This window comes from Magnolia sinica, chromosome 3 (genome assembly GCF_029962835.1).
Source record: "Magnolia sinica isolate HGM2019 chromosome 3, MsV1, whole genome shotgun sequence".
Classification (NCBI taxonomy): Eukaryota; Viridiplantae; Streptophyta; class Magnoliopsida; order Magnoliales; family Magnoliaceae; genus Magnolia; species Magnolia sinica.
Window position 1 is genome coordinate 28,502,893 of NC_080575.1, and position 27,269 is coordinate 28,530,161.

At 38.1% G+C, this 27,269-nt stretch overlaps 2 protein-coding genes across 4 annotated transcripts in view; one reads left to right on the forward strand and one right to left on the reverse strand.

Annotated features, from left to right (window-relative positions):
- The window catches only part of LOC131239747 (aspartic proteinase 36-like), a 60,039-nt gene extending 37,220 nt beyond the window's left edge, over positions 1 to 22,819 (forward strand). For 2 of the 3 annotated variants that reach the window (XM_058237597.1, XM_058237599.1), the window contains 3 exons: positions 3,896 to 3,971; positions 15,210 to 15,281; positions 22,561 to 22,819. In XM_058237597.1, coding sequence (XP_058093580.1) covers positions 3,896 to 3,971; positions 15,210 to 15,281; positions 22,561 to 22,709 — 297 coding nt within the window. In that variant the 3' untranslated portion in view covers positions 22,710 to 22,819. Of the gene's footprint in view, positions 1 to 3,895; positions 3,972 to 14,363; positions 14,708 to 15,209; positions 15,282 to 22,560 lie in introns of those variants that run through there. The other variant, XM_058237598.1, reaches the window with a different exon arrangement.
- A 1,378-nt stretch (positions 22,820 to 24,197) lies between these two features.
- On the reverse strand, positions 24,198 to 25,845 carry LOC131239749 (uncharacterized protein At1g05835). The gene is made up of 2 exons (XM_058237600.1): positions 25,653 to 25,845; positions 24,198 to 24,694 (listed from the first exon to the last, which is right to left on the reverse strand). Exons 1-2 carry the CDS (start codon positions 25,726 to 25,728, stop codon positions 24,384 to 24,386), a joined length of 387 nt encoding a protein of 128 aa, XP_058093583.1. The 5' UTR covers positions 25,729 to 25,845; the 3' UTR covers positions 24,198 to 24,383.
- Between the last annotated feature and the right edge of the window lie 1,424 nt (positions 25,846 to 27,269).

A 27,269-nucleotide genomic window follows, 5' to 3' on the forward strand; every position in this document is an offset into this window, starting at 1 on the left:
TTTCAGTCTTACATGACAATGCACATGCTTTACTGACGGGGTGGGGTGAAAGGAATTTGGCATACATGTTGAGACTAAATTTCATTAGCTTATATAATAACTGTTAGGGTAGATTAGGAAATTCCCCCTTTTAATTTCTTTCGGTTCTCTGAAGGTGCACTGAGGTACATGCCATCCATTGGATTTCTGTCCATCTGATTTCAGGAGATGTGCAGTTGTGTGCACACCCACTACCTTCGCTGTGACCATATGTTGGCTCTACCAATTTTATTCTCTTTTGTCTGTTCCATCTAACCAGACCTGTTACTGTGCACCTTTAAATCAAACCCCATTTCTCATGCCCGTCTCTGCCCATTGTTTGCCTTTCTGAGCATTTTCCATTTCTTGTTAGTCCACCATTATCGGTTGTGAGTGTAGTTCACTCATATGTTGCCCAGTGTTTCATGTGTGCCTTCACATGCCTTGCAGGTGTAATCCCCATCTGAACCGTTATGGGTATAGTTCACTCACCTATTGTGTAGTACAAGTTAGAAAAAGTTATTATCTCTTCACACTCCCCAAATAATGAGAAATTGAGAAGTCCTATTTTGAATCTTGAAGTGCACTCAGATATTTGGGACAAGTGTGATGATGATCATCCCCCTTGAGTTTGATAAATCCGAACTCGCCCGTAAGCAGCAAAGATGTACTTTTGTCAATATTTTGTTAAGTTGCTGGTTATTTGAAGAGTAGATGGAGCATGAGGCATGAGGGATTCAATTATGACCTAGTTGGCAATGTAGTTTGTGGGACTAATTTTGTCACAGTAGGGAAATATCAACTCCTTGAGGTGGATACGGAGATTACGAACTGTTGACGAACCATGATAGATGGTGATGATCACATGTGCAGCCCACTTCACATGTAGATTATGGTTTCTATTATTTCATTTTATTATACTCCTTTTTAGTTCTTAAGGTGATGTGTTAGCATAGAGTTTAAGCACATGGGTTTTGGTTTATGTAATAAGTTAAGCATGGGGGCAATTTTTGTATTTTCACATATATTATGAAGCCCTAATGGTAATAAGATGAGAGGCTAGGTGTGTCACTACCTTCTAGGCATTTTTTCTCTCTCTTACTTCTTCCCATATACTCTCCCTTTCTTGTTCTCTAACTCAAGGAACATGGTACCAGAACGCTAAAAGATCTGATATCACGTTCCTTCCCCCTTGCTTTTACTTTCTCTCTTTTCTTCCTTTTTCTTCTCTACAAGTTGAAACCCTAACTTATTTGGGGGCTGATCCACGCAACTCTCCTTCATTAGTTCTTCAACCACCATATGGTGGTTGTGTAGTTGTGTCTTGTGTGTTTGAGGCCCACTTTTGCATACAATCATTTTGATGGTTTAGAGTGGGCCAATGTGCATCTATGGTCAAATTTGAAGATCAAGTGCGGGTGTAGAGATCGTGAAAGAAAGTGAAGGGTTCTCCGTATTTCCTTATCAATCGATCGTATGAATGTGGTGGTCATCATTGAGTTCAAGTTCTTACTTGTTGTTTGATCTCTTCTTTTCCCTAAATACATAGATGTTAATAATGATGCCAAGAGTAATCTTCTGCCTGCATCTGACTCAATGAATCTTTAAATTACATTGACCTAAGTTAATGGTGCAAATTATTTACAATGAGTACATCCTTAGAAGTATTTCCCACAGGAAGAAGAAAATTAGAGTATCTGACATCTCTTAAGCTCAATGAAAGCTCAAAAAATTATGAAGATTGGGTAGTAGAAGATGCTCAGATTAGAGCTCTGTTATGGAATAGCATGGAACTGCATATTAGTGCAAACATTATCATTTTAAAACGACAAAATAAGTTTGGGAAAATTTGAAAGAGATGTATCTAGGTAAAAAGAATTAAGATCGTAAGTATGGTTTGCTTCAAAACGTCTTTGCCCTTCAACAAGGGGATAAGAGTACAGGGTAATGGCACATGCTAGACTTGTTTGGCCGAAGACGTCGATGAGTTGAGTTGGGGTTTATGGTTGATGTTCCTATGACGTTGTGTTGTGATAATCAAGCTACTTCTCATATTACCAATAATCCGGGTTATCATGAGAGAACCAAGCACATTGAAGTTTATTGTTACTTCATTAGAAGAATGTTGCTAGTAAGGAAATTTACATATTACTTGTCAAGTCTCAAGATCAATTGGTAAATGTGTTCACTAAGGCTCTTAGTCGCACTCATTTGGATTAGCTCTTGGTCAAGCTGGGTATTCATGATATCTATGCTCTAGCTTGTGGGTGAGTGTTGATAGACCATGATGGATGGTAATGATCACATGTGCGGCCCACTTCACAGGGATTTTATGGCTGTTATTGTTTCATTTTATTATTCTCCTTTTTAGTTTGTAAGGTGATGTGTTAGCATAGAGTTTAAGCATATGGGCTTTGGTAATAACTTAAGCATGTGGGTATTTTTGTACTTCCACATATATCATGAAAGCCCTAATGAAAATAAGAGGAGAGTCTGGGAGCATCACTGCCTTGTAGGCTTCTCTTGCCTTTTCTCATTTTCTCTCCCTTCTCCTTCTCAATCTAACTAACATGAAGGATGTAGTTACTCTAAGTGATATCAATTGTAACATATGCTGCCTAGCTTTGGCACTGTAGCACACTGTGGGTTTGTTTCTTTAAACTCCCAAGTGATTGATTGTTGTAGAAGAAAGGATTGTATATAGCGATGCAACATTTGTGATAGGGATAATTGGTCCAAACAACATCAGAAAAGACACGAAGAGTAAATGATGAACCTAGACAACCAATCATAATTTGTAAGTCACTTTGCCTTTGTTGTAGCAGAGATGCATTTAATGGTAACGTGGAGTCTATAAGTTGGTTGATGTATAACTTAAATCAAATTAAAATCGTGCATACTAATTAGGCATTTAAGCATGAGATATTGGAGTGGGCCAACTAAACTCGGTGCGTGGACAGGATACAAGAGGTAGGGATAATAAAAAAGAAACTTTGCTTGAAGATCAAGAGGACTAACTAGAGGCTTGCAAATTGTCATATTTGCTCATGCAACTTCCCTCTGGATGCAAAAGCACCTGAGGAGGTGTGAAATTATAACATCCAAACTGTCATTTGGTGTTGTTTGTATGTTGGATTGACAGGCACCAACAATTGTACTGGGTAGGTGTTGTCAGAAAGATTCACAAGATCTCATTAGTGTTAAAACAGCGATGCATTTAAAGCTTTAAGTAGCAGAGCATTTATGGAAAAGTGACAGAGTGATCCCCCAGGTCACCATCCTGTCGAAAGAAGCCAAGATGGTCGCCATCTCTTAAAAAAATCTTGTAGATGGCGACAAGGACAAGCAACAAGGAATACTAAGCCTTTAGAAAATTTAGTTATTATTAGATTATTATTATTTTTTAAAAATATTTAAATGTGGAAGTTAGAGCTGGACACAATTTATGTTTTATAAGTTAGGAACTACTTTTAATGTTCCCATTAAAGTATTACATAAAGAATGAATTTAGTGAATAAGTACTTTGAGATTATTAATATGGTTTTAGGGGCCATTCAGAAGGTGTAAAAAGATACAATGTCTAAAACATAATTTGACACGGGTTACACATCAGAGAACTGTCTTTTTCCTTGTTTCCCTTGCAATAGCATTTGGACCTGAACACTTCCACTGTTATATTGTGAGGGAAGATGTGTAACCATGTCATATATCTTTATTCTTGTATATATATTTCTCCTACTTCCGGAAGGATGCTTAATTCTTTGACCATTATTAACATCAGTTGGGTTTTACTTTTGATATCTTTCCTTCTTGATTTTCTTCAGAATAACTATTTTCTTTTTAACTTTGATTCCCTTGCTTGTGTCATCTTATGCAGGAGGATGCTTGGTGTCTTGGTTGGCAAAATAGTGGGATACAATCTAAGGATGCAAAAGATATGATTCTTTTAGGAGGTATGCGCCAAAACAATATCTAAAGCAACTACTAATTTGGCGCCATCTCATTTTTGGAGAGTGTATTGAGATTTTATTTTCACTAGAATATTTAGTTATTGTTTAATGCTATTCTCGGGGCATTACACTGCCATGTTGAGATGGTCAAATATCCATATTAAGAACAGTAATTCTCTAAAAAATCTTAGAGATGGGAACAGAAGCCTGACTTCCCTGTTTTATCAAAACTTTAGAGAAAGAAAATTGATTCGTTTTGGAATTTAAAATTTTTGAGAAATCTACTCTATCCTCTTTCTTGGGATAGATGTCTTCCCTTCAAATTTTGCATCACACAAGTAGCAAAGTGCTCTATGGAAAATCATTATCAAAAGAGTTATTATAATCAAATTTGAGAATGAGGAACATAAACAAAATGTGTTATTTGACCCTATATAGATTCCAAATGCTAATTCTATTTCACTCGTTGACGTCAATGTTTTAAATATCGATGATATCGGCCGATATATCCCATGATATATCTTGTATCCCACTTGTGCGATATGAAACGCATAGATAGTGCCGATATATCCCACATGTTCGATATGGAGAGCATTTTCAATTTATGCTCTCTCTCTCTCTCTCTCTTTTTGTTGAAATTATGTTAAATTAGTGTCAAATGGTTGTAAATCCATTGGTTCTTCATGTTTTGCATGAAAAATTATGGAGTGGAGCTTTGATTTCGATATCCATTGGTTCTTCATGTTCTCCATTTTTTTTTTTCGAAAATTTCTTCAACCAACTGTCAATTAAGACTACTTTCGAAATATTTAGGAATATTTGATGAAATGTCATCACATACACTCTAATTTCAAAATTTGAGTGTAGGTTGTCCAATTTGGGGAAATTTTGAAATTTCCCCAATTTCTCCCAAATTGCTTGCAATGTTGCACTCCAAACATGAAATCAAGCATGCATGAGGGCTGATCTACTGATTGTTAAGTCCTTGTTAATTTTTGGAAAATTAAAATAATTTTAAATTAAAAATTATATATATATTTGAAATTTTCCTTCAACCAGTTGTCAATTGAGACTAATTTTGAAGTATTTAGGAGTGTTTGAAGAAATGATCATCACATGTACTCTAAATGTTATGCATTCGATTTGAATATAGTTGCATTAGTTTAGTCAGACAATGCATAGCTTAGGGCCCTATACAATGGAAACCTATTATGTGCACTTATTTTTTGATATGTTTTGATTTAAAGGTGTGTATTAAGGTCTTTTTTTAATAATTCCTGAAGTTTCATTGAAAAATTCAACCATTTTCCCAATGTTTCCCCATGTTTCCCATAAAGTGCGATAAATTACCTGATACAAACGATATATCCTGTTCAATAATTGATACATATTTGTATCCCAAGGACGTGATAGGTAACACGATACCCATATTTTGAACACTGGTTGACGTTGAACCAAATTGATGGTTAGTTATTCTTGTCCAATGTGTAGATCCATAGTCACAACGTTTTGTGTAATGCACAACTAACCTAGCAATTAAGATTGGTCAAGAGAAGCCATTCAAAATAGTTCTCCAGTTGCCATGTGATTGGCACATGTAAGTCATGTTGCTTGAGAACTAACTCTCAACTATGGCAAGGAATTTACCAATTGATTTGTGGATAGTAATCGTCAACCATGATTTCCTAGCATTCTGAGGTAGTGCGGTTGTCCCAAACTCCAGATAACATCATTTAATCCTTAAAGGCCAATCTCCCCGCTTTCTTGCCAATCATTGTCGTCATTATGATCATCTTAGCTTTGTTTCAAATATTTCTGGCCAGCTTTACAAATCTTATTCCACTAGAAGTTCCTATAAAAATACCCTATCATTAGTAAGTGAAAAAGGCTTGACATCTGTAATTTTGTGGTAAAAGAGAGAGGTTAGGGTTGGATGTCTCCACCCTCTTGCTTTTATTCACTTAAGTCCTAAAACCAAAATATCCCCTGAGAATATAAAATATGCACAAGGAGAGGACATAAAGGAGAAAAAAGGAGGATTAGCTGGGCCATATGATCATACGGGTCATATTAACCAACTTTAACACTTCCCCTTAGGCTGGATTGTAGATATCATTGATGCCTACCTTGGAAGAGATGCGCTCAGATTGATTGCGACCAATAGCTTTAGTGAACACATCAGCAAGTTGATCTTGAGACTTAATATACGGTGTAGAAATTTCACAATTGTTAACTTTCTCACAAATAAAGTGATAGTCGATTTTAGTATGTTTGGTTTTCTCATGAACTATTGGGTTTGCAATATAAATTGCTGCTTAATTATCACAAAACAATTGCATCGGCAAAGTTTAGTAAAACCCATCTCTCGTAACAACTTATTTACCTATACAAGCTCACATGTGGTATGTGCTATGGGCTTATATTATGCTTTTATACCGATCTTGCTTACTCTTCAGCACGATCAAATTTCCACCCACAAATGTACAATATCTGGTTGTAGACTACTTACCAGATGGAGAACCTACCCAACCAACATCAGAATACCCAGCAACCTAGAGATGATTACATCGCTTATATGAGATTCCTTGACATGGAGTTCCCCTTAAGACACCCCCAAAATCTCGACAGCTGCATCAAAATGTAGATTTCTATGAGAAGTCATAAATTGACTAACCACACTAATAGCATGCAATATGCCTAGTCTGGTAATAGTCAAGTAAATAAGTTTTCCAACCAATCTTTTATACCTTCTTGGGTCTTCAACTATGTCTTCTTGATCACTCTCCAGTTTATGATTAAAATCCTTTAGTGTATCGGTATGCTTAGCACCATGGACAGTGGTTTCTATAAGTAAATCTTGGGTATATTTTCATTGACACAGATCAACCCCTTTCTTTGATTTAACAACCTCTATCCCTAGGAAAATATTGAAGATAATCCAAATCTTTTGTCAAAAAATGACGTTGGAGGTATTGTTTGAGTTCTTCAGTTCCTTCACTATCACTACTTGACTACAATATCATCACATACACAGCCAACACAATCAACCTAGTTGCACTCTGCCATGTGAGGATCGAGTGATTAGCTTGACTCCTCTGCAAGACATGGGCCAACACAACCTTACAAAACTTGTCAAACCGCACTTGTGGCAATTCCTTCAACCCATAGATAGTCTTGTGAAGCTTACACATTTTATCTTACTCCAACACAACCTTACAAAACTTGTCAAACCACACTTGTGGCAATTCCTTCGACCCTTGGATAGCCTTATGAAGCTTACATATTTTATCTTACTCCCCCTGAACAACAAATCTAGGTGGTGGCTCCATGTAGATTTCTTATGTGAGATCTTTATGGAGAAAGGCAATTTTAACGTTGAGTTGGAATAAGACCTGCTATGGTTAACTGCAATTGAGAGAATAGCACAGATGAAATTAAGCTTAGCAATTGGAGAGAAGGTCTCAGTGTAATAAACTCCGAGAGTTTAAATGTATCCCTTTGCAACTAATTGAGCTTTCAATCTTTTTGACTGTTCCATCAAACTGAAATTTAATGGTATGCACCCACTTGCATCCAAAAGCACGCTTGCCAGCAGGAAGATGGGTCAGCTCCTAAGTATGAGTACAATGAAGAGCAACCATCTCTTCTTCCATAGCCTGCTTCCACCCTCCATGAAACAATGGTTCCTGATACGACTAAGAAATAGAATGGGAAGAAACACAAAAAGAAAAGAAAAAAAAAAGAAAAAGAAAAGAAAAAAAAGAATGGGAGGAAAGAGATGATGCACATTTGTGAAATATGGGAGACAAACAGTGAAAAGATTCAAATATGGAAATATGATGTTTGGTACAAGAACATCTACCTTTCCTCTGTGCAATAGCAAGATCAGAAAAATCCTAAGGTGCAGGATTGGAAGGGCTTGGAAGAAAGATGTGGTGGATGGCAAGTCATGGATGGATAACATCACTATCTCTCTTCTTCCGTTCTGAGTAAATCTTGAGAGTAGGTTCATTCGTTGGAAGAGACTTGTGGAAGAAAGTCACTGGATAAGATGGACTTCTACAGGTAGAGGAATTGGCACTATAGAAGAGGACTGAGGAACTTCTATTTCAAGAGCTTTAACTAAGAACTGTGTAGATTCAGAGAAGGTAACATTAGCACACACAATTTGTTTACAAAGACTACTACTGTAGCACCTATAGCCTGTCTGCGTTCTAGAATACCCAAGGAATACACATTTTATTGCTGGGGATCTCATATATCAAAACTTGGCTCCAATTTACGGACCAAGCACATGCACCTAAAAACTTCAATGGAAAGAGAAAATACTAGAATATCAGGAAACAAAACAGAGTGAGGTTATTGACTTGCTGGAATGGTGAAAGGCATCCAATTAAATTAGGTAGCATACAGTCAGAATGACATCACTCAAAAAGGCCTTTGGAACATTCATATGAATTAACATCGTACGAGTACTTCTAACAAGTGATAAATTTTCCTTTCAGCAATGTTGTTTTGCTGCTGAGTGTGAGCACTCAATGTTCAATGTGAAATGCCATGTTTAGATAAGTATGACTTAAAAGAATTTGATACATACTCTTTTGCATTGTTGGACTGAAGCACACAAAATGGAATTGAATTGGTTCTACAACTCCATATGAAACAACTTAAAATTTGAAAATAACTTATAGTGATCTTTCATTAAATAAAACCAAGTCATTGGAGAAAAATCATCAACAAAGGTAACAAAATACTTATACTCTGATGTGCTATAGACTCGAGTAGGATCTCAAATGTCTTAATGCACTAAAGCAAATGGAACTTCACTATGCCTTTCCACTTGTGGAGGAGACCTTATGATGTTTACTCAACTCACACTTCACATTTTAACTATGACACACTGGACAATGACGGAATATCTCGTGGGGATATTTGAAGTCGGGTGACCAAGATGATAGTGCCACTGGTAAGGAGAGATACTCGTCTACGTTATTGCTCCAACTGGCTCATGATCAAGATGGTAAAGCCCACTGCATTCATGACCTCCACCAATCCTCTTCTTCATCTTTAGATCTTGGAAAACATAATGTCAAGGATAAAAGTTTATAGAACAATTAAGAGATTTAGCGAGTTTACTAATTTTCATAAGAATAAAGGGGAGTTTATGGACATAATGAATAGAAGACAATGAAAGTGAGGGACTAGCATGAATGGTGCCCTCTCTAGATACTTTGGATAGGATCCCATCTGCCAAAGTAACAGAGAAAAAGACACAAGACACACCCTTCATATATGATTAGATGCTTCGAAATCAATGACTCATGGAGCAGGAGATTGAGAAGCTAAACAAGTTATACCTGAGTTTAAAAAATTAGCCTTAGAAGAAGAAAAGGTACCGGAGGTAGGCTGAGTCTTCAAATAATTTGGTTACTCATCCTTAGCGAGTGTGAACAAATATCCGGAGGTAGTGGATGTCTGAGATGTAGTCACGGTACCAGTCAGATGAGATCCATTGTTGTCTTTAGAATAAGAGGCGTAATTAGCTTGGCTGATTTTCCATCGATATCTTGGCATCTCTCCACTGTGTGATTAATTAGCCCATAATGAGTATAGTTCTGAGGCCTACGAAATTTCTCATGTCCTCAGCTAGAATCATTAGGACCACCTTTACCACCCCAATCACCTTGTCCACCTCGACCTTCTCCTCGTCCAATAGACAACATCAATGCAGATCTGTCATTGATTCCACTAGACTTGACATTAGAACCAAAGGAGTGAAGATGGGCATGGACTTCATTTGTTGACTGAACATCTTTAAAACCGAAGATTTGTGCACGCACTGGCTTATATTCTGGTTTCAAACCAAGCAAGAACTTGGTCACACAAAACTCTTCATGTTGTTCTTGTTGCTTCTCCACATCGTTAATAATTGGCTGATAAACATTCAACTCTTCCCACATTTCTTTGAGTTTTGAAAAATATTCACCTATGGATTCCACACACTGGCTTATATTCTAGTTTCAAACTAGACAGGAACTTGGTCACACAAAACTCTTCACGTTGTTCTTGTTGCTTCTCTACATTGCTAGTAAGTGGCTGATAAACATTAAACTCTTCCCACATTTCTTTGAGTTTTGAAAAATATTCACCTATGGATTTATCCGTTTGTTGGAATGTGAAGATTTCTTCGAACAACTGATAGGTATGAAAGATGTTTTTCTCTTACAAATACATCTATCCTAAACTTCTTTTGATATATTGGAATGGTCCAATTCTTAGTCATGGCTGTTTCCACACTATTACGCAACCATGTCATAATTTGAGCATTCTCCTGAGTCCATTCATCATACTTACTATCACTTTCATCCGGTTTCTCCCTAGTCAAATATTTTAGCATTCCTTTGGCCGCCAAGAAAACTTGTACCCCCCTCCCCATAAAATGGATTCACTTAACTAGGTCTATGCTCTTCATGCTTCATCTCCATTAGAGCCAGATACGATAAGAAGACATGAAAATTTGAGAAACACTGCTTTCGAGGCGATGATTACTCCAGCTGCACATTTCAACATGATATAAGCTTGACGTGTGAAGTGCAAATCATCTCAACACGTCCACGATCAGTTCAATCACACACTGGAATGTGTAGCAATCACCTATGCATCACCACACTCTTCACACATGGGTCATACAAGAGGCTGAAATGCCAAGAAAAGAAACACTAGGTTCCTTGATAGACACTCAGCCCAAGAGAGAATGAAAAGGAGAAAAGGAAAAGAAAAAGGAAGAGTTTTAAGAGGTGAGAGAGTAGAACAAGATATGAGTTTGATTGGTTACCGCTCTCTGGTACCATATAATTTTGTGATAAAAGAGACGTAGAGGCAAGGAAAAAGAGAGGTTAGGGTTGGATGTCCCCATCCTCTTGCTTTTGTTCACTTAAGTCATAAAACCAAGATACCAAAAATACCCCCCACTTGATACAATTTACAACGCTGAGAATATAAAATACACATTAGGAACTAATGGATCTGTACACATTAGGAACTAATGGATCTCCACCCCCCCCCCCCCCCCAAAAAAAAAAAAATATATAATAATAATAATAATAATAATAATAATAATAATCAGCTTTAACAACATCCCTTCTCATGAACTTCCTTTAGGTGTTCCTTGAATCTACCTTTCAGGCCCTATAACCTTAATCAAAGCTCCCTCGCTTACCAGGGATGTCTCTGATTATATCAGCACATGGCTGAACCATCTCAATCGGCTCTCTGTCATTTTTTATCCAGCTGGGATTAGATCCACGTTGTTTTGAAGGCCCTCCCTCATTCTTAATTCTCCCTCGCTTACCAGGGATGTCTCTGATTATATCAGCACATGGCTGAACCGTCTCAATTGGCTCTCTGTCATTTTTTATCCAGCTGGGATTAGATCCACGTTGTTTTGAAGGGCCTCCCTCATTCTTAATTCTATCCTTCCTAATCTTCCCACACATCCATCTCAAAACCCTCTTCTTTGCAGTGTTTATAATTCCCCAACAATCTGCCCCATTTGGTATAGCTGGTCTATTCATTCATCATCCCAACTATATGGGTCAGTTCTATCCTGTTCCACCATTCCACTCAATCAAGATCCATCTCCTTAAACCACATGTCATCAAATCTTTTTCTCACCTATATCTTTTTGGCCTTCCCCTTGCCTTTTTATAGCGTTCAACTTGAACCAACTCGCTCATTTTAAATGGAGCATTTCTTGGTTTCCATTGCACATGGCCAAACCATCTAAGTCTATTTTCCTTCATCTTCTTACCTAATGGTGCTATTCCTATGTTCACCTAGATGATTCATTTCTAATTCTTTCCTTCGTCATCATGCCACTCGTCCATCTCAACGTCCTTAATTCTGCCATTCTCATCCTACAAACATGTTATTCCTTGACTGTCCAACATTCTGTTCCATAAAGTATGGCTGTCTTATAGCCATCCTATAAAATTTCCCCTTTAGTTTGGTTATAATGTGGCATTCACATAAAACTCAATCGGCATATGTCCACTTCATCCAACCAGTTCCAATTTTATGAGCAGCTCTCAAGAAATATGGACGCAAGATAATGAAAATGGTCGTTTTGGGGTACTTCTTGGTGAGAAACTCAAGTAATTCCCCCTCTTCAATAAAAAGCTGGTCTAACCCCTGTTATAAAATTTTTCTTTTAAGGGTTTTATTGGCAACGGCCACACAACACTTGAGAGGCTTATTTCCAATTCATCCACCTGGTTCTAATTCTATTGAATGCTCCTTGATCTCTCCATTGTTTTAAATGATGGTGCCAATATAACTAGAAAGATCACTTTGAGGAATCTCTTTTTTGTTGATTACTTTGAGGAAATCTCCAAGCTGTAAATTCAAATGAAGGCCTCAGATCTTTGACCAGTCATACTCAATGTTTTAAATATTGACGATATCGACCAATATATCCCACGATATATCTTGTATCCCATTTGTGCGATACGAAACGCACAGGTAGTGCTGATATATCCCACACGTTCAATCTAGTGAGCATTTTCAATTTCTGGTCCATTTTTTTGTTGAAATTATTTTAAATCAGTGCCAAATGGTTACAAATCCATTGGTTCTTCATGTTTTCCATGATAAATCATGGAGTTTGAGCTTTGATTTTGATATCCATTGGTTCTTCATGTTCTCCATGTTTTTTTTTTTCAAAATTTTTCGTCAACCATCTGTCAATTGAGACTAATTTCGAAGTATTTAGGAGTATTTGATGAAATGATCATCACATTACACTCTAATTTCGAAATTTGAGTGTGGGTGGTCTAATTTGGGAAAATTTGGAGAAAATTCAAAGTTTCCCCAATTTCTCCCAAATTGCATGCAATGTTGCACTCCAAACATGAAATCAAGCATCTATGAGGACTGATATACTGATTTGTTAAGCCCATGTCAATTTTTGAAAAATAAAAATCATTTTTAAATTAAAAATTAATAAAATATTATTGTTATTTTTTAAAATTTCCCTTCAAACAACTGTCAATTGAGACTAATTTCAAGGTATTTAGGAGTGTTTAATGAAATGATTGTCACATATACTCTAGATGTTATCCATTCAATTTGAATATAGTTGTATTAGTTCAATCAGACAGCGCATAGCTTAGGACCTTATACAAAGGAAAACTATTATGTGCACTTCTTTTTTAAGATGTTATGATGTAAAAGTGTGTATTAAGGTCTTTTTTAACAATCCCTTAAGCTTCATTGAAAAATTCAACCAATTTCCCAATGTTTCCCAAAAAGTGCGATAAATTAGCCGATACAAATGATATATCCCGTGCGATAACCGATACATATCTGTATTCCAAGGGTGTGATACTTAATGCGATACTGATACCTCGAACGCTGGTCATACTAAAGTGGCATTCTAATACTCTTATCTTTAAATCTCTATATTCTAAAGTCTTATGCCAAACCTTAATTTCAGCGTTTGTCACCTCTTAGTCCCATTGATCAACTGCATGTCATCGGTAAAACAACATGTATAAGGGACTTCATCCTTGATACTAGCTATTAATTCTTCTATAATGAATGTGAAAAGGTAAGGGTTAGATGTAGACCCTGTGGAGCCTTACCGCTACAAGAAACATATCTTTCTAACACACTCTGTTCTCACTCTTAACAACACAGTCATGTGTCTTTACTAATCATTATAAATCTTCCTGCGGCTGCAATACCTTTACTAGTAATAACCCACCACATGACGTTCATTTTTACTCTGTCGTGGGCTTTCTCCATATCATAAAAACCATGTGCAATTCCTCCTCTTCTCACTATACTTCTCAACTAAAAAAGAGGTCTGCCAAGTCCACGTGTTCATTGTCATGCTCATCTACGCACTATTATATGTGACAAAATAGCACATTATGTGAGATCCAAGCTTTCAAGGACATGGTGCATGCTTCAGATCGATTGGCACAAAATTCAGGCCATTTCACTCTTATGGTGGTTCATGATTTACAAAACAAAGGGATGGAAAAATTATTTAGACAGTCCATTTGGTCATCTGCTCTTATTGACCTTTACCAGCCTGATTTTCATGCTCAGTGATCTAAAAACACGGTGCATTTCATGGAAAGTTTGGATGTTGTATAAATGTGCCATAGTGGGAAATGTGCTGGGATGATAAACCTCAAGTAATTTTTTACTTTTTATTTTTATTTTTATTATTATTATTTTTAATTACCTCTTCATGAAATTGATTCTCTGATACCCTTGTCTTTTGTCTGTCTCTCCACTTCTCCACTCTAACCCAGGGCTTCATAGTGTCTCGAAAGTTTAATCCCTTGATATTCATGCAACTCTATGCATCTCCTGTGTTATAAATAGGTATCACAAAGCTTCTCCTCTACTAGACAATCTGCAACATTTGGCTCTATGAAATCCACTCCATATATCTACTATGGCGCCTCATGCTCGGACATCAGCCCAAAAACAAGGCAGTTCTAAAACTTGAGTAGGCCATAGAACCAGAAAAAGTACTGATGGGTCACTCATGTCTGAATCTGGCTGTTGAAGGACGGCTCTGATTTCACCTGCAAAGGCCAGCCAATGGAGCCTCTCTCTGATTTCACCCGCATGTGGTACATGCCCCGGTATAGTTAACATAAGTAAAGATCACAGTATGTAATAACGTTGTTGGACAATGCAATTGATGAACCACACAGGCACATATGATAATCATATACATAGTGGATCAAGAACATGGTTGTTTTATCTTGTCATCAGACAGACCATCTTCTTCTAGAATCTAACTATAAGTTTGTTATTTTTTATCAACAGTAGTGGACTTCGATATGTGGCCTAAGAGTCACTCTATCCATTTTCTCATTTTCCAAACATTATTTGACAATGCCAGTTTCTTTCAGTTTCATGGAATCTTAAAAATAAAAAGTTAAAAAGAAAGCAGCATCTATTTTTGTAGTTCCTATGATGCACTTGGAGCTTATCGGCAGAAACGAATCAATTTAGATAGTCCTTTGTGGCTCATGGTTCTGGTTTTATGCTGAACTTTCTACTCTGATGATCGCCGCAAGTATTGTTGCAATTATCATTTTGGTTTACCAGATCCTAGTGAACCTGATGCAGAACTAATTTGTCGATATGAGAAAAGAAAATTATAAATTACAACTGTTTTTGTTACTGAGGCTCTCCATTATTTGTGTTGTCCTGCAGATCTAGCGTTATCGAACAAGCTAGTCTTTTATGATCTCGTGAATCAAACAATTGGATGGGTTGACTACAACTGTGAGTATCAAAAACTATTTTTACCATTAGTTTTGCGTTCAATTCTTTTCAAAAAAAATGTTAAGGCTGCATATGTCATAAGGGAGAAAAATATGGTACCATACAAACACGTTCTGACAACTGTCAAGCTGGACAGCCACGTAAGCACTAATTTTCCTTTTTGAGTATTTGGCCCCTCATGATTGTGCAGAAAAAAAAATCCTACGAACTATGAACTAGTGCTGGCACGGCAGAATGGCCTGAAAATTTTCAGCAGGCCTTTGTATGGCAACGTACTTTCTCTCTTATCCCAAGGCAGCCCAAGTAAACTGTGGTTGTGTTTTCAATTATATGAATTTCTAGTTTTTGAAATTAACTTGCAATGACTCGTGGAGTTCTAAAATAGTAATGTTTGCTGCAACTAGTGAATTTAAGATATCTCTAGGTATCTGGATCAATCAATCGCTAGAATTTTAAATGCACTGAATTGTTTCATTTTAGAGGTATTTTCCACAGTTGAATCTATCCCAAGTTCGTCATAGGCTTGAATATTCGCAAATTGTGGTTCTTAGTATCCAATATTACTTTTATCGCTTTGCAAACCATAAATTCATGTAGCAACATTAAACTAATATCTGTGAGCTCGACCAGCTGTTATACAAGACAAGCAGAATTATGAGACTGTCTATTCAGAGAAATTCCTCAAGAACTGATTCCTCTATGGCATACAAACTCATGTCATCAATTAATCCCAATAACTTCAGCATTCCATTAAGCTTTAGAAGAGTGTCAGAGTGGGGATGCAGTAGAGTTGTTCCTGATGATTGGACAAACATTGCAAGTGCTCAAATTTATATAGGTATGCATTATTCACGCACGTGCGCACACTAGAGAGAAAGAGAGAGAGCTGGGCTATGCAAAGAGTGGACAGACTGAATTTGAGAGAGTGGGTGTAGGCTACATGGGGGGGGGGGGATGACCCTAATGATGCTAGTCGGAGGCAATAGTAGCTTTCTTATATGTGGAGCAGGTGTGATTCCCCATGCTGTGTGGGTGGTGGTTTTGGCGTTACTAGATTCACGTTCTAAAAACCTAACAGTGGTAGACTGGTTCGAAGCATGATATATTTTTCTGACTAGGTGAATTTGCATGAGATGCTCGATCTCCCATTGGGGGCAGTGAACTTTACTTGCTCTAATGGTCAGGAGAGGCCTATTACAACCAAGATCAAAAGATTCTTGGGGGTGGGTTGATCGATTCCTTTGGTGGGGCTGTGTGGGCTTCCGAAGCCAGTTTTCGATTATTACCCTATCCTTTTTGAAGTGGAAGATGAAAATTGGGGACCCAAGCCATTTAGGTTCAAGTTGGCGTGGTTGGATGTGGAAGGATATCCAGAGTTAGTTAAACTTTGGTGGGGTTGTTTGGGGGGAGGTTTATGACTTATGCCAGCTTTAAGCTATGTAGAAAATTGCGTATGCTCAAAGATAAAATCAACAGCTGGAAAAAGAGGTGCTAGGGAGTAGGGAGATGGAAATGGGAAGCATTTTGGCAGGTATTCAGGAACTAGATATTAAGAAAGAAAGTTCTATCTGTCCTATCAAAGGATGAGAAAAGGGAGTGGTCCTTTCCCAAGATTATTGCAATCCTCTTAAAAGAGGAAGAAATTAAATGGTGCCAATGGTCCATAGTGGTATGGTTTAAGGAGGAGGGAGATAAGAATGCTAAGGTTTTTCACTACATTGCTAGTGCTAGGGTCAGATGCAACAAAGTCTCTAGTTTGGTAGTAGGAGAGTTGAAGGGAAGGAGCAATTATGTGAGGACAATGGTGAATTTTTACAAAAGAATGCTATCTAAAGAAGGTTGGGATAGGTCAAATCTAGATAACCTTGATTTTAGTAGGATGTTGCTTGAGTAGGTGGATTCTTTGGAATGTCCATTCTCGGAAGAAGAGGTGAAGTCCGTGGTTGAGTCTTTAGGCAGGGAGAAGGCACGGGGCCTAAATGGCTTTCCGATGGCTTTCTTCCGGGTTTTTTGGGGATGTATTAAAAAACAACTTAATGGGCCTCTTTTCTGAGTTAGAAGAGGGAGGTTGTTTGTTGGCGAACATTGGGGCATCTTTTATTGCTATCATCCCAAAAGTATTCGGGGCAGAAAACATTAACAACTTTAGATCTTAGTCTCATTGGAGGCCTATATAAAATCCTTGTTAAGGTCCTCGCTTCCTAATTCAAATTGGCGTTGGGCAGTGTGCCATTGAGGATAATTAATGCACATTTGTGCCAAGTAGATAGATTCTCGATTGTGTGTTCATGGTCCATGAGTGCATTGATTCTAGACTTGAGGAGCGAACCAAAGGTTTGGTGTGGATTGGTCCTTTCTGGACTACATGGTGGGCTGGATTGGGTGTGGCGATAAATGGAGGAGGTGGATGAGAGAGTGCATTTGTTTCGTGAGATACTCCATTCTTGTTAATGAGTCACCAAAAGGCTTTTTTAAAAGCTCACAAGGTGTGCAGCCAAGGTGTCCCGTATCGGTATCGGTTGGCGTAACGGTGCCCTCCGAAACCGATACGGATACGGGGGCGTAACGGCGATACGGGGGCGTAACGGCCCGTAACGGCGCAATTTTTTTTTTTTTTGCTAAAAAAATATGAAAAAATATGGATTAAATCCAGAATATTCTAAGCATTCCAAATATGCATTCATTTATAAATTGGAACATGTTTATGGTAGTGTAACGGTCCACTCTTTGGTAAGAAGTTGTATCGGCCTGTCTGATTAATTTTTTAACCAGGTAACTTGAATTTGACTAAAAAATTCATATATTTAATTTTTTAAATATGTAATTTATATACTTAACATCTTGATATCATTTCTCCCAATAGTTCTTTAAAAAAATGAAATTAAATTCAGGTAGATGGCGTTGCCAATTTGGGGCTGACTTGGAGGACCAATTTATTCTCCAAATCAGCCTCAAATTCATGCCATTTATTGTCATTATCCCACTTATAAATTGGTGGATGTTTATTGGATAGTGAATCATAAAATAAAAAATAAAAAAAATCAAAAGGCCCTATTTTTAAAAATAAAAGTTCACAAATTAACAATTAAAACTATTCAAATAATTTAATTTTGGCATTGTGAGTTAGCAATTGCAGTCCATAATTTTATTGTCAAATTTCAAGTTAATATATGTCTCGTGTACAATTTTTTAAGGCTTGAATTAGGAGGGACTCAGATGTAAAGTGCAACACACGTGTCAAAGTTTTTTGGGCCTCACCCGTGATGAATGTGTTATATCTACACCATCCATCCATTTTGCTAAATAATTTTAGAGCATGAGCCCAAAAATGAGGCACATCCAAAGCTCGGGTGGATTGCACCGTAAGAAACAATAATAATTAAATGTTCACCGTTAAAAATTTATTGGGGGCTAAAAAAGTTTTAGATCAAGCTAACATGTGTGTTTTCCCTTCATCCACGTCAATGTAACTCAATTAACAGTTTAGATTGAAAATAAACATTACAGTGGACTTTAGGAAAATTTTAATGGTAAGTATTCTATAACCACTATTTCCTATGGTGTGGTCCACCTGAGATTTGGATATTACTAATTTTTTGAATCCTGACTTAAAATGACGTGGCAAAATGGATGGACGATATGGATAAAATATATACATTACGGTGAGGCCCACTCGGGTCTGGTCTGATTGGATGGAAAATAAACGTTACCGTGCCCTAAAAATCATTTAACCGTGAAAATCATTATGCCTGCTGCTATTTTGGTGTGGTCCAGATGATCTTCGGATATAATTCATTTTTTCGCTGGTGCTCTAAAATGATCTCTGAAAATAGGTGAACGGTGTAGATGTAATAAATACATCACTGTCGAGCCCATATAACTTTGATCTCCTTTTGAACCGTTCGTACAACTCGGAGCTCGAGGAGTGTCAGCGCTCGTCTTTTGCGTGACACGTACCCACGACAGTCAGCCGCTGTAAATAAAAAAAAAAAAAAAAAGGAGAGGGAAATGAAAAGAAAAAAAAAAGGGAAAGAAACAAAAGAAAAAGAGGGAAAGAAGAGATTGAGAGAGAGAGAGCGAGAGAGAGAGCGGGAGAGAGAGGAAGAAGAAGAAGAAGATCGGGAAGCAGCCGGGCGCAGCCGCAGCCGCTCGAGAAGAAGAAGAAGAAGAAGAAGAAGAAGAAGAAGAAGAAAGAGAAGAAGAAGAAGAAAAGAAAGGAAAAAAAGGTATGGTTTTTTTTTTTTTTTTTTTTTTTTTGTGTGTCGAACGGCCGTTACGGTCACAGAATTCCATAACGGCCGTTTCGACCCCGTATCGCGTAACGGGTCCCACCGTTACCGTTACGTATCGGCCGTTACGGCCGATACGTAACCGATTTGGGATACCCTGTGTGCAGCAGGAGACCCTTTATCCCCATCTTATTCTTGGTTGTGGTGAGGCTTTGAAAGAATGTTGATGAAAGGTTAGCAGTTGCGTCTTCTTAGCGGTTTCAAGGTGGGCAGAAATAGTTCCCCATCACTCATCTTCAGTTTGTGGATGACACCATTATTTTCTATGATGCCAACCCAGAGATAGTTGGTGGGCTTCGTATGGTGATCATTTGCTACAAAGTGGTTTTGGGCTTGAAGGCGAACATTGCTAAGAGCAAAATATTGGGGGTTAGAACGGATGAAGGGGAATTGGAGCTTCTAGTTGGAGTATTTGGGTGTAGAGCGGGGTTGTTTCCCTCTATGTACCTAAGAATGCCTTTGTGCATTGGGAAGCCTCCAAAGCATTTATGAGATTGTGATGGAGAGGAAGCTATCAAGATGAAAAGATAGATACTTGTCTTTGGAGGGCTGGATTATGCTCATAAAAGCGGCTCTGTAATATGCCTAACTACTTCATGTCCCTCTTCAAATGCCCGAATCAGTCTTGAATCGGTTGGAGAAAATTGATAGGGACTTTTTGTGGCAAGGATCAGAAAACAAGAACAAGTTCTATCTTTTGTCATGGGAGGAGGTGTGCAAGCCTCACAACCAGGGGGTGGCCAATATAAGAGAGTTTTGGAGACTATGAACTTAGCTCTTCTTGGGAAGTGGGGGTGGTGGTTTGGGATGGAGGAGAGCTTTTGTCAGAGAAAATTAATCGCCTTCAACTGTGGTTTAGTGGGGGTTTGGTGAACAAGAGATGCTTCTATGTATAGAGTATTTGGAGTGTGGAAGGAATCGTTAATATGAAAGAAAAAATCATGGAAGGGATGCTTCTATGTATAGAGATGCTTCTATGATCACTTGCTTTGGCAATATTTGTCACACTACTTCTAACTTATGCAGTTCTTGGTCTCTAGTGCACATTGCCAAACCATCTGAGTCTACTTTCCCCCATCTTATTGCCTATTGTTGCTACTCCTAAGTTCCCTTGAATGCATTCATTTCCAATTCTATCCTTCCTCATCTTGCCACTCCACTCATCCATCTCAACATGCTCATTTCAGCTCTGCTCACCCTATGAGTATGTTGTTCCTTTAGTATGAATAATTATAGAGTTGAGGCTTTACTTCCAAATATAAGGCAAGGAAATTCCTCAAAATTCATATTTTCATTACCTTAGGTCTATAATTGAAAAGGGATGGAGAGATTTCTTAGGAATGTTTCTAATAGAACTAGAGCTGGATGAGAAAGTGGAGATGTGTTGTAAATGTCGTATTGTCTCCATGTCAATGGAACTTTTGAAGAATTGTAAAAGAGTGGTTTAGACCGGCTATGCTATGAAGAGTGGAGATGCCTCCAGTAAGGAGGTGAAGAAGGGACATAAAAGAGGATGAGAGGAAGACCTAAAAGGTATTGGCTCAAGTTGTTGAAAGGGGATGTAAATTGTGAAGGCCTTTTGCCTTGCAAGGATAGAACGTTGGGTATGATTGGTGAACAGGATTTGTGAAGCCGACCACAAATATCTTGAACAAAGCTATAATGATAATGGTGATGATGCTGATGTTTGTACACCTATGTTTGTGTGTACATGTCTCCAGCTTATGGATGTTTCAAATAGTTTAAAAGGCAACATTAAGATCATATCAGTAGTTTTCCCACTTTTTGTATTTTTTCTTCTATTTCTTGTCACCTTTTTTATTTCTTATCCATTAGGTTACTTCTGTCAAATTCTCTCGAGTACTAGATTTAATATATAATCCTTTATTTCAATATCAGTGTGAAAACCTGTAATTTTCATCACTTTGATCCTACTTTTCATAGTTGATATACCAAATTGGAATCTAGCACTACAGGAAACTATGGAACGTCAACAACGAAAAACATTCATTAGTTCCAAAATCAATATTTCTGCCAGCCACGTGACATAAGATTTTTGATTCATCTGGATTTCCTCAATGCTTTCTTCCATTTGTCTTGTGACAAATTTCGCAGCCAATTGATAAAACTACCCTAACAAGATACACAACATAAATGTGCAAGGATAGAATGAAACAAAGTCAGGTACCATCATACAACCTAGAAGACTAGCTCATTCATGAGCTCTGAAGACCACAGACCTTTTGTGTTTGAATCTGCATGTATGAATCTGCATCATACTTGGGATTGCAGGTGCCTCTACATGTTGTATCTGCATCTGCATAAAGTAACCTGCATCATATCTAGTTTGAGATCACATCTGATCTGATAATAGGGGATCAGTATCACCTACTTGGTATTTATGTACAATTGTATTCATACATTATCTCGAGTTGTTTGGCTGCATGCATTTCTACTCTTCCCCTGCCTTTTTTTTTTCTCTGCTATTTAAATTCCAATTGATTCCGAAGAGCGTGCACGGAAGTTACTTTGTGTTGAGTGGAATGGCCATTGTGCTCAATTCTTCTATTCAAGGAATTGTGATCACTTGCCATTTGGAGATGGTTTGACAGACTTCCATTATTCTGCTCAATGCAGAATTGGGTTTCTGCACTTTTCAAACAAAGCTCCGTTTCCAATCCATGGCGGGTGCTGGGAAACAGGAACTAGGTTATATTAGTGATGACAGTGACGATGAGCGGGCACAATTGCCATTTGCGCCATTTTCCAAACAGCTATTGCATACGACGATGTTGGTTAATTATTATATGTTGACAATCACAGAAGCACGACTGCCAGCAGGACAATATTCATTGATGAAAACATGTCAAAGTGCTTGTGCACTGAACATGCATGCGTACACACAGTAATCTGTTTCTTCCTTGAAGAAGAAAAAGGTTTTGTAGGCAAAAGAAAACCTTTTCATTGACAGACACCATGGTTGATTTCAGGCTCCTCAAGCATCAAAGTGCAGGATGAAAAGACAGGAGCAGTATATACCGTAGGTGCCCATAATATTTCCTCTGCTACCTGTATGGAGTTTGGAATTTTCACGGTATTGTTATTACTAACATCCATGGTGCTCAATTTATTTTTTTGAATTGTTGCACATGATGGGATGGCATGGCTTTTGTTGTTTCATTATAATTATATTCTTTCAATAAAAAAAGAAAAAAGTAAAAAAGAAGAAGAGAAAAGTGTGCTTGCTACGGTTATTTGTGCCTCTAATCTGTTTGGTGTTGTGCCCTCTTGCAAAGTCGTCACCTCCCCATCACTGCCCCATGTGCATCCATCGTGAGGAGATGCTTTTACAATTTGATATTTGGGGTCCTTGTCTTGTATCTAGCACATGGTTCTGAGAGGAATTAGTTGCCAGGAAGATAGAGAATGCTAATGTAAAACTAAACATCTCTTTGAAGAAAGGAGGGGAGATGAGCTCTTTGCCACCTCTTTTTACTTGTGCATGTAACATTAAGTAGGCGAAAGATGAATTTTGTGTTCTATCAGCATACTCCATTTATTTCTGGGCTCATTTAATTTAATTAATTTATTATTTTTTAATTATTTTTTGGTTAAATCTGTCACCATGAATTGTCTCGTCCATCCCCTCTTTTTTTGGGCGTGTTTGGTTGGACCAAGTATCGTGAAATTTCATGATTAATCAGTCTAATTTGTTGCAAAATTTTATGATATTTGGTGTGACCAAACACCCTTTTTTTTTTTTTTCTTTTCTTTTCTTTTCTTTTCTTCTTTTTATGGGAAAGGTATTTCAGTGATGTTACCCATGTGAGGAAATCGAACATAAGCTTCTTAAATCCTGTAATTAAGATCAAATCGCTTGTTATTTCGTACTGTTATTTTCAGGTTCTCTTCTGTTCAATAACGGCAGCTTTAGAACTAAATCAGGAGATCCTTAGCTACTCTCTCATGCTAATATGTTCTTATTTCGCCAACTTCCTAGTGCATTTTGACGACCATACTGTCCTGTCTATGAATACCTGATGCCATGTAACAAGGTATATCTGCTGGTGCAACATCCTGGCCAGTTTCTAACTGCACAGCATTATATCTACTAATCACTATCTTACGAAGGCCACGATACTGTAAAGGTGGTCTGATGTTAGTAGAAAAACTTAAGATGCCCGGTCGTTGTCATTGTACACCAGAATTCAGGCACAAGCAAACACCTCCTGTTGAACAGGCGGGAGGCCTGAAATCAACTGTGAATTGCTTCTCCAGCCATCATGATCTGATCCTATCGGCCTCTTCGTCTCCTTGCCTGATTTGGAGCTCAAAGAACAGTTATGCTCCCTTGTCATGCTTGCAGCTTTGTGAGCGACCTAAAACACATTGCTACATTGCTACAGATTTCTCTGAATTCAAATCCAGATTCAGGCATCTGGTCAGCTCCACCTTTGGTGGGTCATGGACTGAAATTCTACTCAAGTAAGTATCCCGGCCATTTAATCGGTGGACTACTACATTTCATCTCTAACCATCCATTGCCATGCCAATAATGAGGTGGCTAAGTTTTGTTCAACTTGGACACTTAACAGTGGCCCCCATCCAACCATATGAACAGCCCAGATTACTGAAAGGTTGCATGGTACCCTTTCCAAACTGTAAGTTACATGCACTTTCTTGAAGACTGTTCAAAACATAATTCAAAAGAGCAACATCAGCATCTAAGATATGTAAGACAAACATACAGAGGAGATGAAACAGCAGTTGGATTTGAAATTGGAAGAGGGGCAATGAAGGAATGGTCAGCCTCTCATTCGCATTGGAAATACCAAGTTCTTAAGGACATGAGGAACTTCTGGTGTGAGTAGCTGAAAGACAGCTTCTGCAGTGGAGCCAAAGGCAAGCCGCTGTTCACAACACAATCGTCGTAGGCCAGCACTCTGAACAGCTTGGGGTTCACCAAGGCCTGGGAGAAGTTGCCGCACTTGATGTGGATGTTGATTGCAGGGCACGTCTGGCAGTTATTCCGGATCTCGACTGTGAATTTTGGAGGGTTACCGCGCCCCACCTGAGTCTGTTGCACCGTTGGACGGTTGATGCCGCAACTTGCACCGCAGCATCCTGCCCAGTAGTGGAAAAATAGAAATGAAAGGAGTGTAACAGAGAGCAGCTAGTTTAACTAGTAGTTTAAAGCTTGACCAGATTTCACCCAGACTCGGAGAAAAATTCAATCTGGTCATAACTCAGTCAAAACTCGAGAAAACCCAACTCGACTTGAAAATACTCGGCGAAACTCGACTTGAATAATTATAACTCATCTGAGTTTTTCGAGTCGACTAGACTAGACTAGGTTTCAAGTCATTTTTTAAAAACTATGATTTAACTCGGATGGAATTAGGAACCCAGTGTTTGCTGGTTGCCTATGGTCCGTGTGCAGCCCAATAAATTAATCAGGACCATCCATTTAGTGGCAATCATACAAAAGTTACACCTGTTGGCCTTCCACTGGTCTGTCTTCCTTTCATAGCCATTGATGGATGGTTAGGATCATCTAACAAAAGTGATTCTTTTGGAACAAAATCCATCCAAGGTCCCCACTAAATGTATGGTTTTGACTTATACAGTGGACCTATTTTGGCATTCCATTTTATAGATTACTGATCGGATGGTTAGAATTGTCCAAACAGGTCTAAGAGTAGGCTAGATATTATGTACAGTCCATGTGGATTATTTGGACTATCCATGCTTCCCTATGCAACTAGCAACATTAGATCAATTTCACACAGGTGGATATATATATATATATAGTATTTGTAATGTAAGTCTGCATATGCATACAGGGAATATGGATATGCAACCATGGTTTTAAAATATCTACTGATGCATTCCCATGGGCTACAACAATATAATAAATCAATACTCATCTTGTATCACAGAAAATTGTAAGAAATAAAATAAAATAAAATACATATTGTATTATTTACTTCGCCTGCGTAAAAATGAGTTCATTGCATTTTAGTTATGAAGATAGAGCATTTGATGAAAGGAAAAAAGGGGGGAAAGGGAGAGGAATTGAAACCACGGAGAAGGATGGAGGCAGCTGCAAGAAATGCCCATAAAGCAAGCTTGAGAGGTTCTGATGGTGAAGTTGGCATTTTTTTATTTTTTTTTCAGTTGTGGCAATCTGTTTTGTGTGAAGAGGCTAAGTAGTGGGAAGAGTTATATAGACAAAGGTGTGGAAGGGGTGTGACTTTGTTAGAGGTGTTTGAAACATTATCTATCCTCTCTCACAAAGAGAGAGAGAGAGAGAGAGAGAGAGAGAGAGAGAGAGTCACATGTTGGAAGAGAAGGGAAGGGACGGGGAAAGAAAGAGAGGTACTTGCTTCCTACCAAACGACCTGGATCACAACCAAAAGCCTGCCAAACAACCCTATGCACCCCTTTCCTCCAAATGCATTCCCTACTCTTCTTCCACACGTTTCTTTCCCTTGTACGTGCTTCCATGCATGCATGCACGCACTTATCTCCGCCTGTGTACATTGTAACATTGGTATCCATTCCTTGCATTTATTTATGTCAGGAAAGTTATTTGATACTCTGACAGAGCATCACGCTTGATATGCAGCTACTCAGAAATTGTATAGGCTTCTTACGTTAACTCAATGGAACCCACAATCTAATATTTTCTAACAATCCTAACCTCTGATTCGTGGACATCTGTTTCTTGAATATGACCGTTGGATGTTCTTCATCTTAACCGTCTAAATTATTAACAAGGTTAGACAGACATGGATGAAGAAAAAACGCAAATGATGTAGGTAAGAAGGGAGGCAGATTCCCTATTCTTTGTGGGCGCCACAATGATGCATGTGTTTTATCCACACCGTTCATTCATTTTCGATCATTATCTTAAGGCATGAGACAAAAAAATGAGGTAGATAAAAATATCAGGTGGACCACACCACAGGAGATAGTGGTAATTGAACACCGACTGGTAAAGACTTCCTGGGGACCACAAGTTTTTGATAAAGCTGATTTTGTGTTTTCCCTTTATCCCATGTCTTTGTGGCGTGATCAATAGGTTGGATGGCAAATAAACATTACATACTGGTTTCCTATGGTGTGGTCCACCAGGGATTTGGATCTATCCTTCTTTTTTTTTTTTTGAGTCATACCCTATTAAAATAATGTTCCAAAATGGATGAACAGCGTAGATAGAACACATACATCATTGTGGGGCCCACGGTAGCTAGGTGGGCGGCAATGGCATCCCATGTGCATCTGGTGAGAGAAATTGACCTTGGTGGACTAGGATAGAACATGATTGGACCATGTGTTATTGTCGCGCCTGTTGAATACTTAGTGGCTTTCAAAGCGGATTGACTGCTGTACCACACACCAGGTATATGTCAGGTGAAGACGAGTGCTGACGCTCCTCGATCTCCAAGTTGTACGAACGGTTCAAAGGAGATCAAATTTATATGGCGCTTAAAATGATGTATTTATTATATCCACACTGCTTCGTCAATTTTTTGAGATCATTTTAGAGCATAACCCAAAAAACTGAATCACATCCAAAGCCCAACTAGACCACACCACAAATATCAGTGGGGATAGTTATTTTCACCACTAAAACAATCATAGGGCCCACCATAACGTTTATTTTCTATCCAATTTGTTTATAAGGTCAAAAAGA

Coding starts and splice junctions, on each gene's coding strand:
- LOC131239749 (XM_058237600.1), bottom strand. CDS start 25,728: ATGCCAACTTCACCATCAGAACCTCTCAAGCTTGCTTTATGGGCATTT. Junction 24,695..25,652: donor TGCCTCCATCCTTCTCCGTG/GTTTCAATTCCT, acceptor ACTACTGGGCAG/GATGCTGCGGTGCAAGTTGC.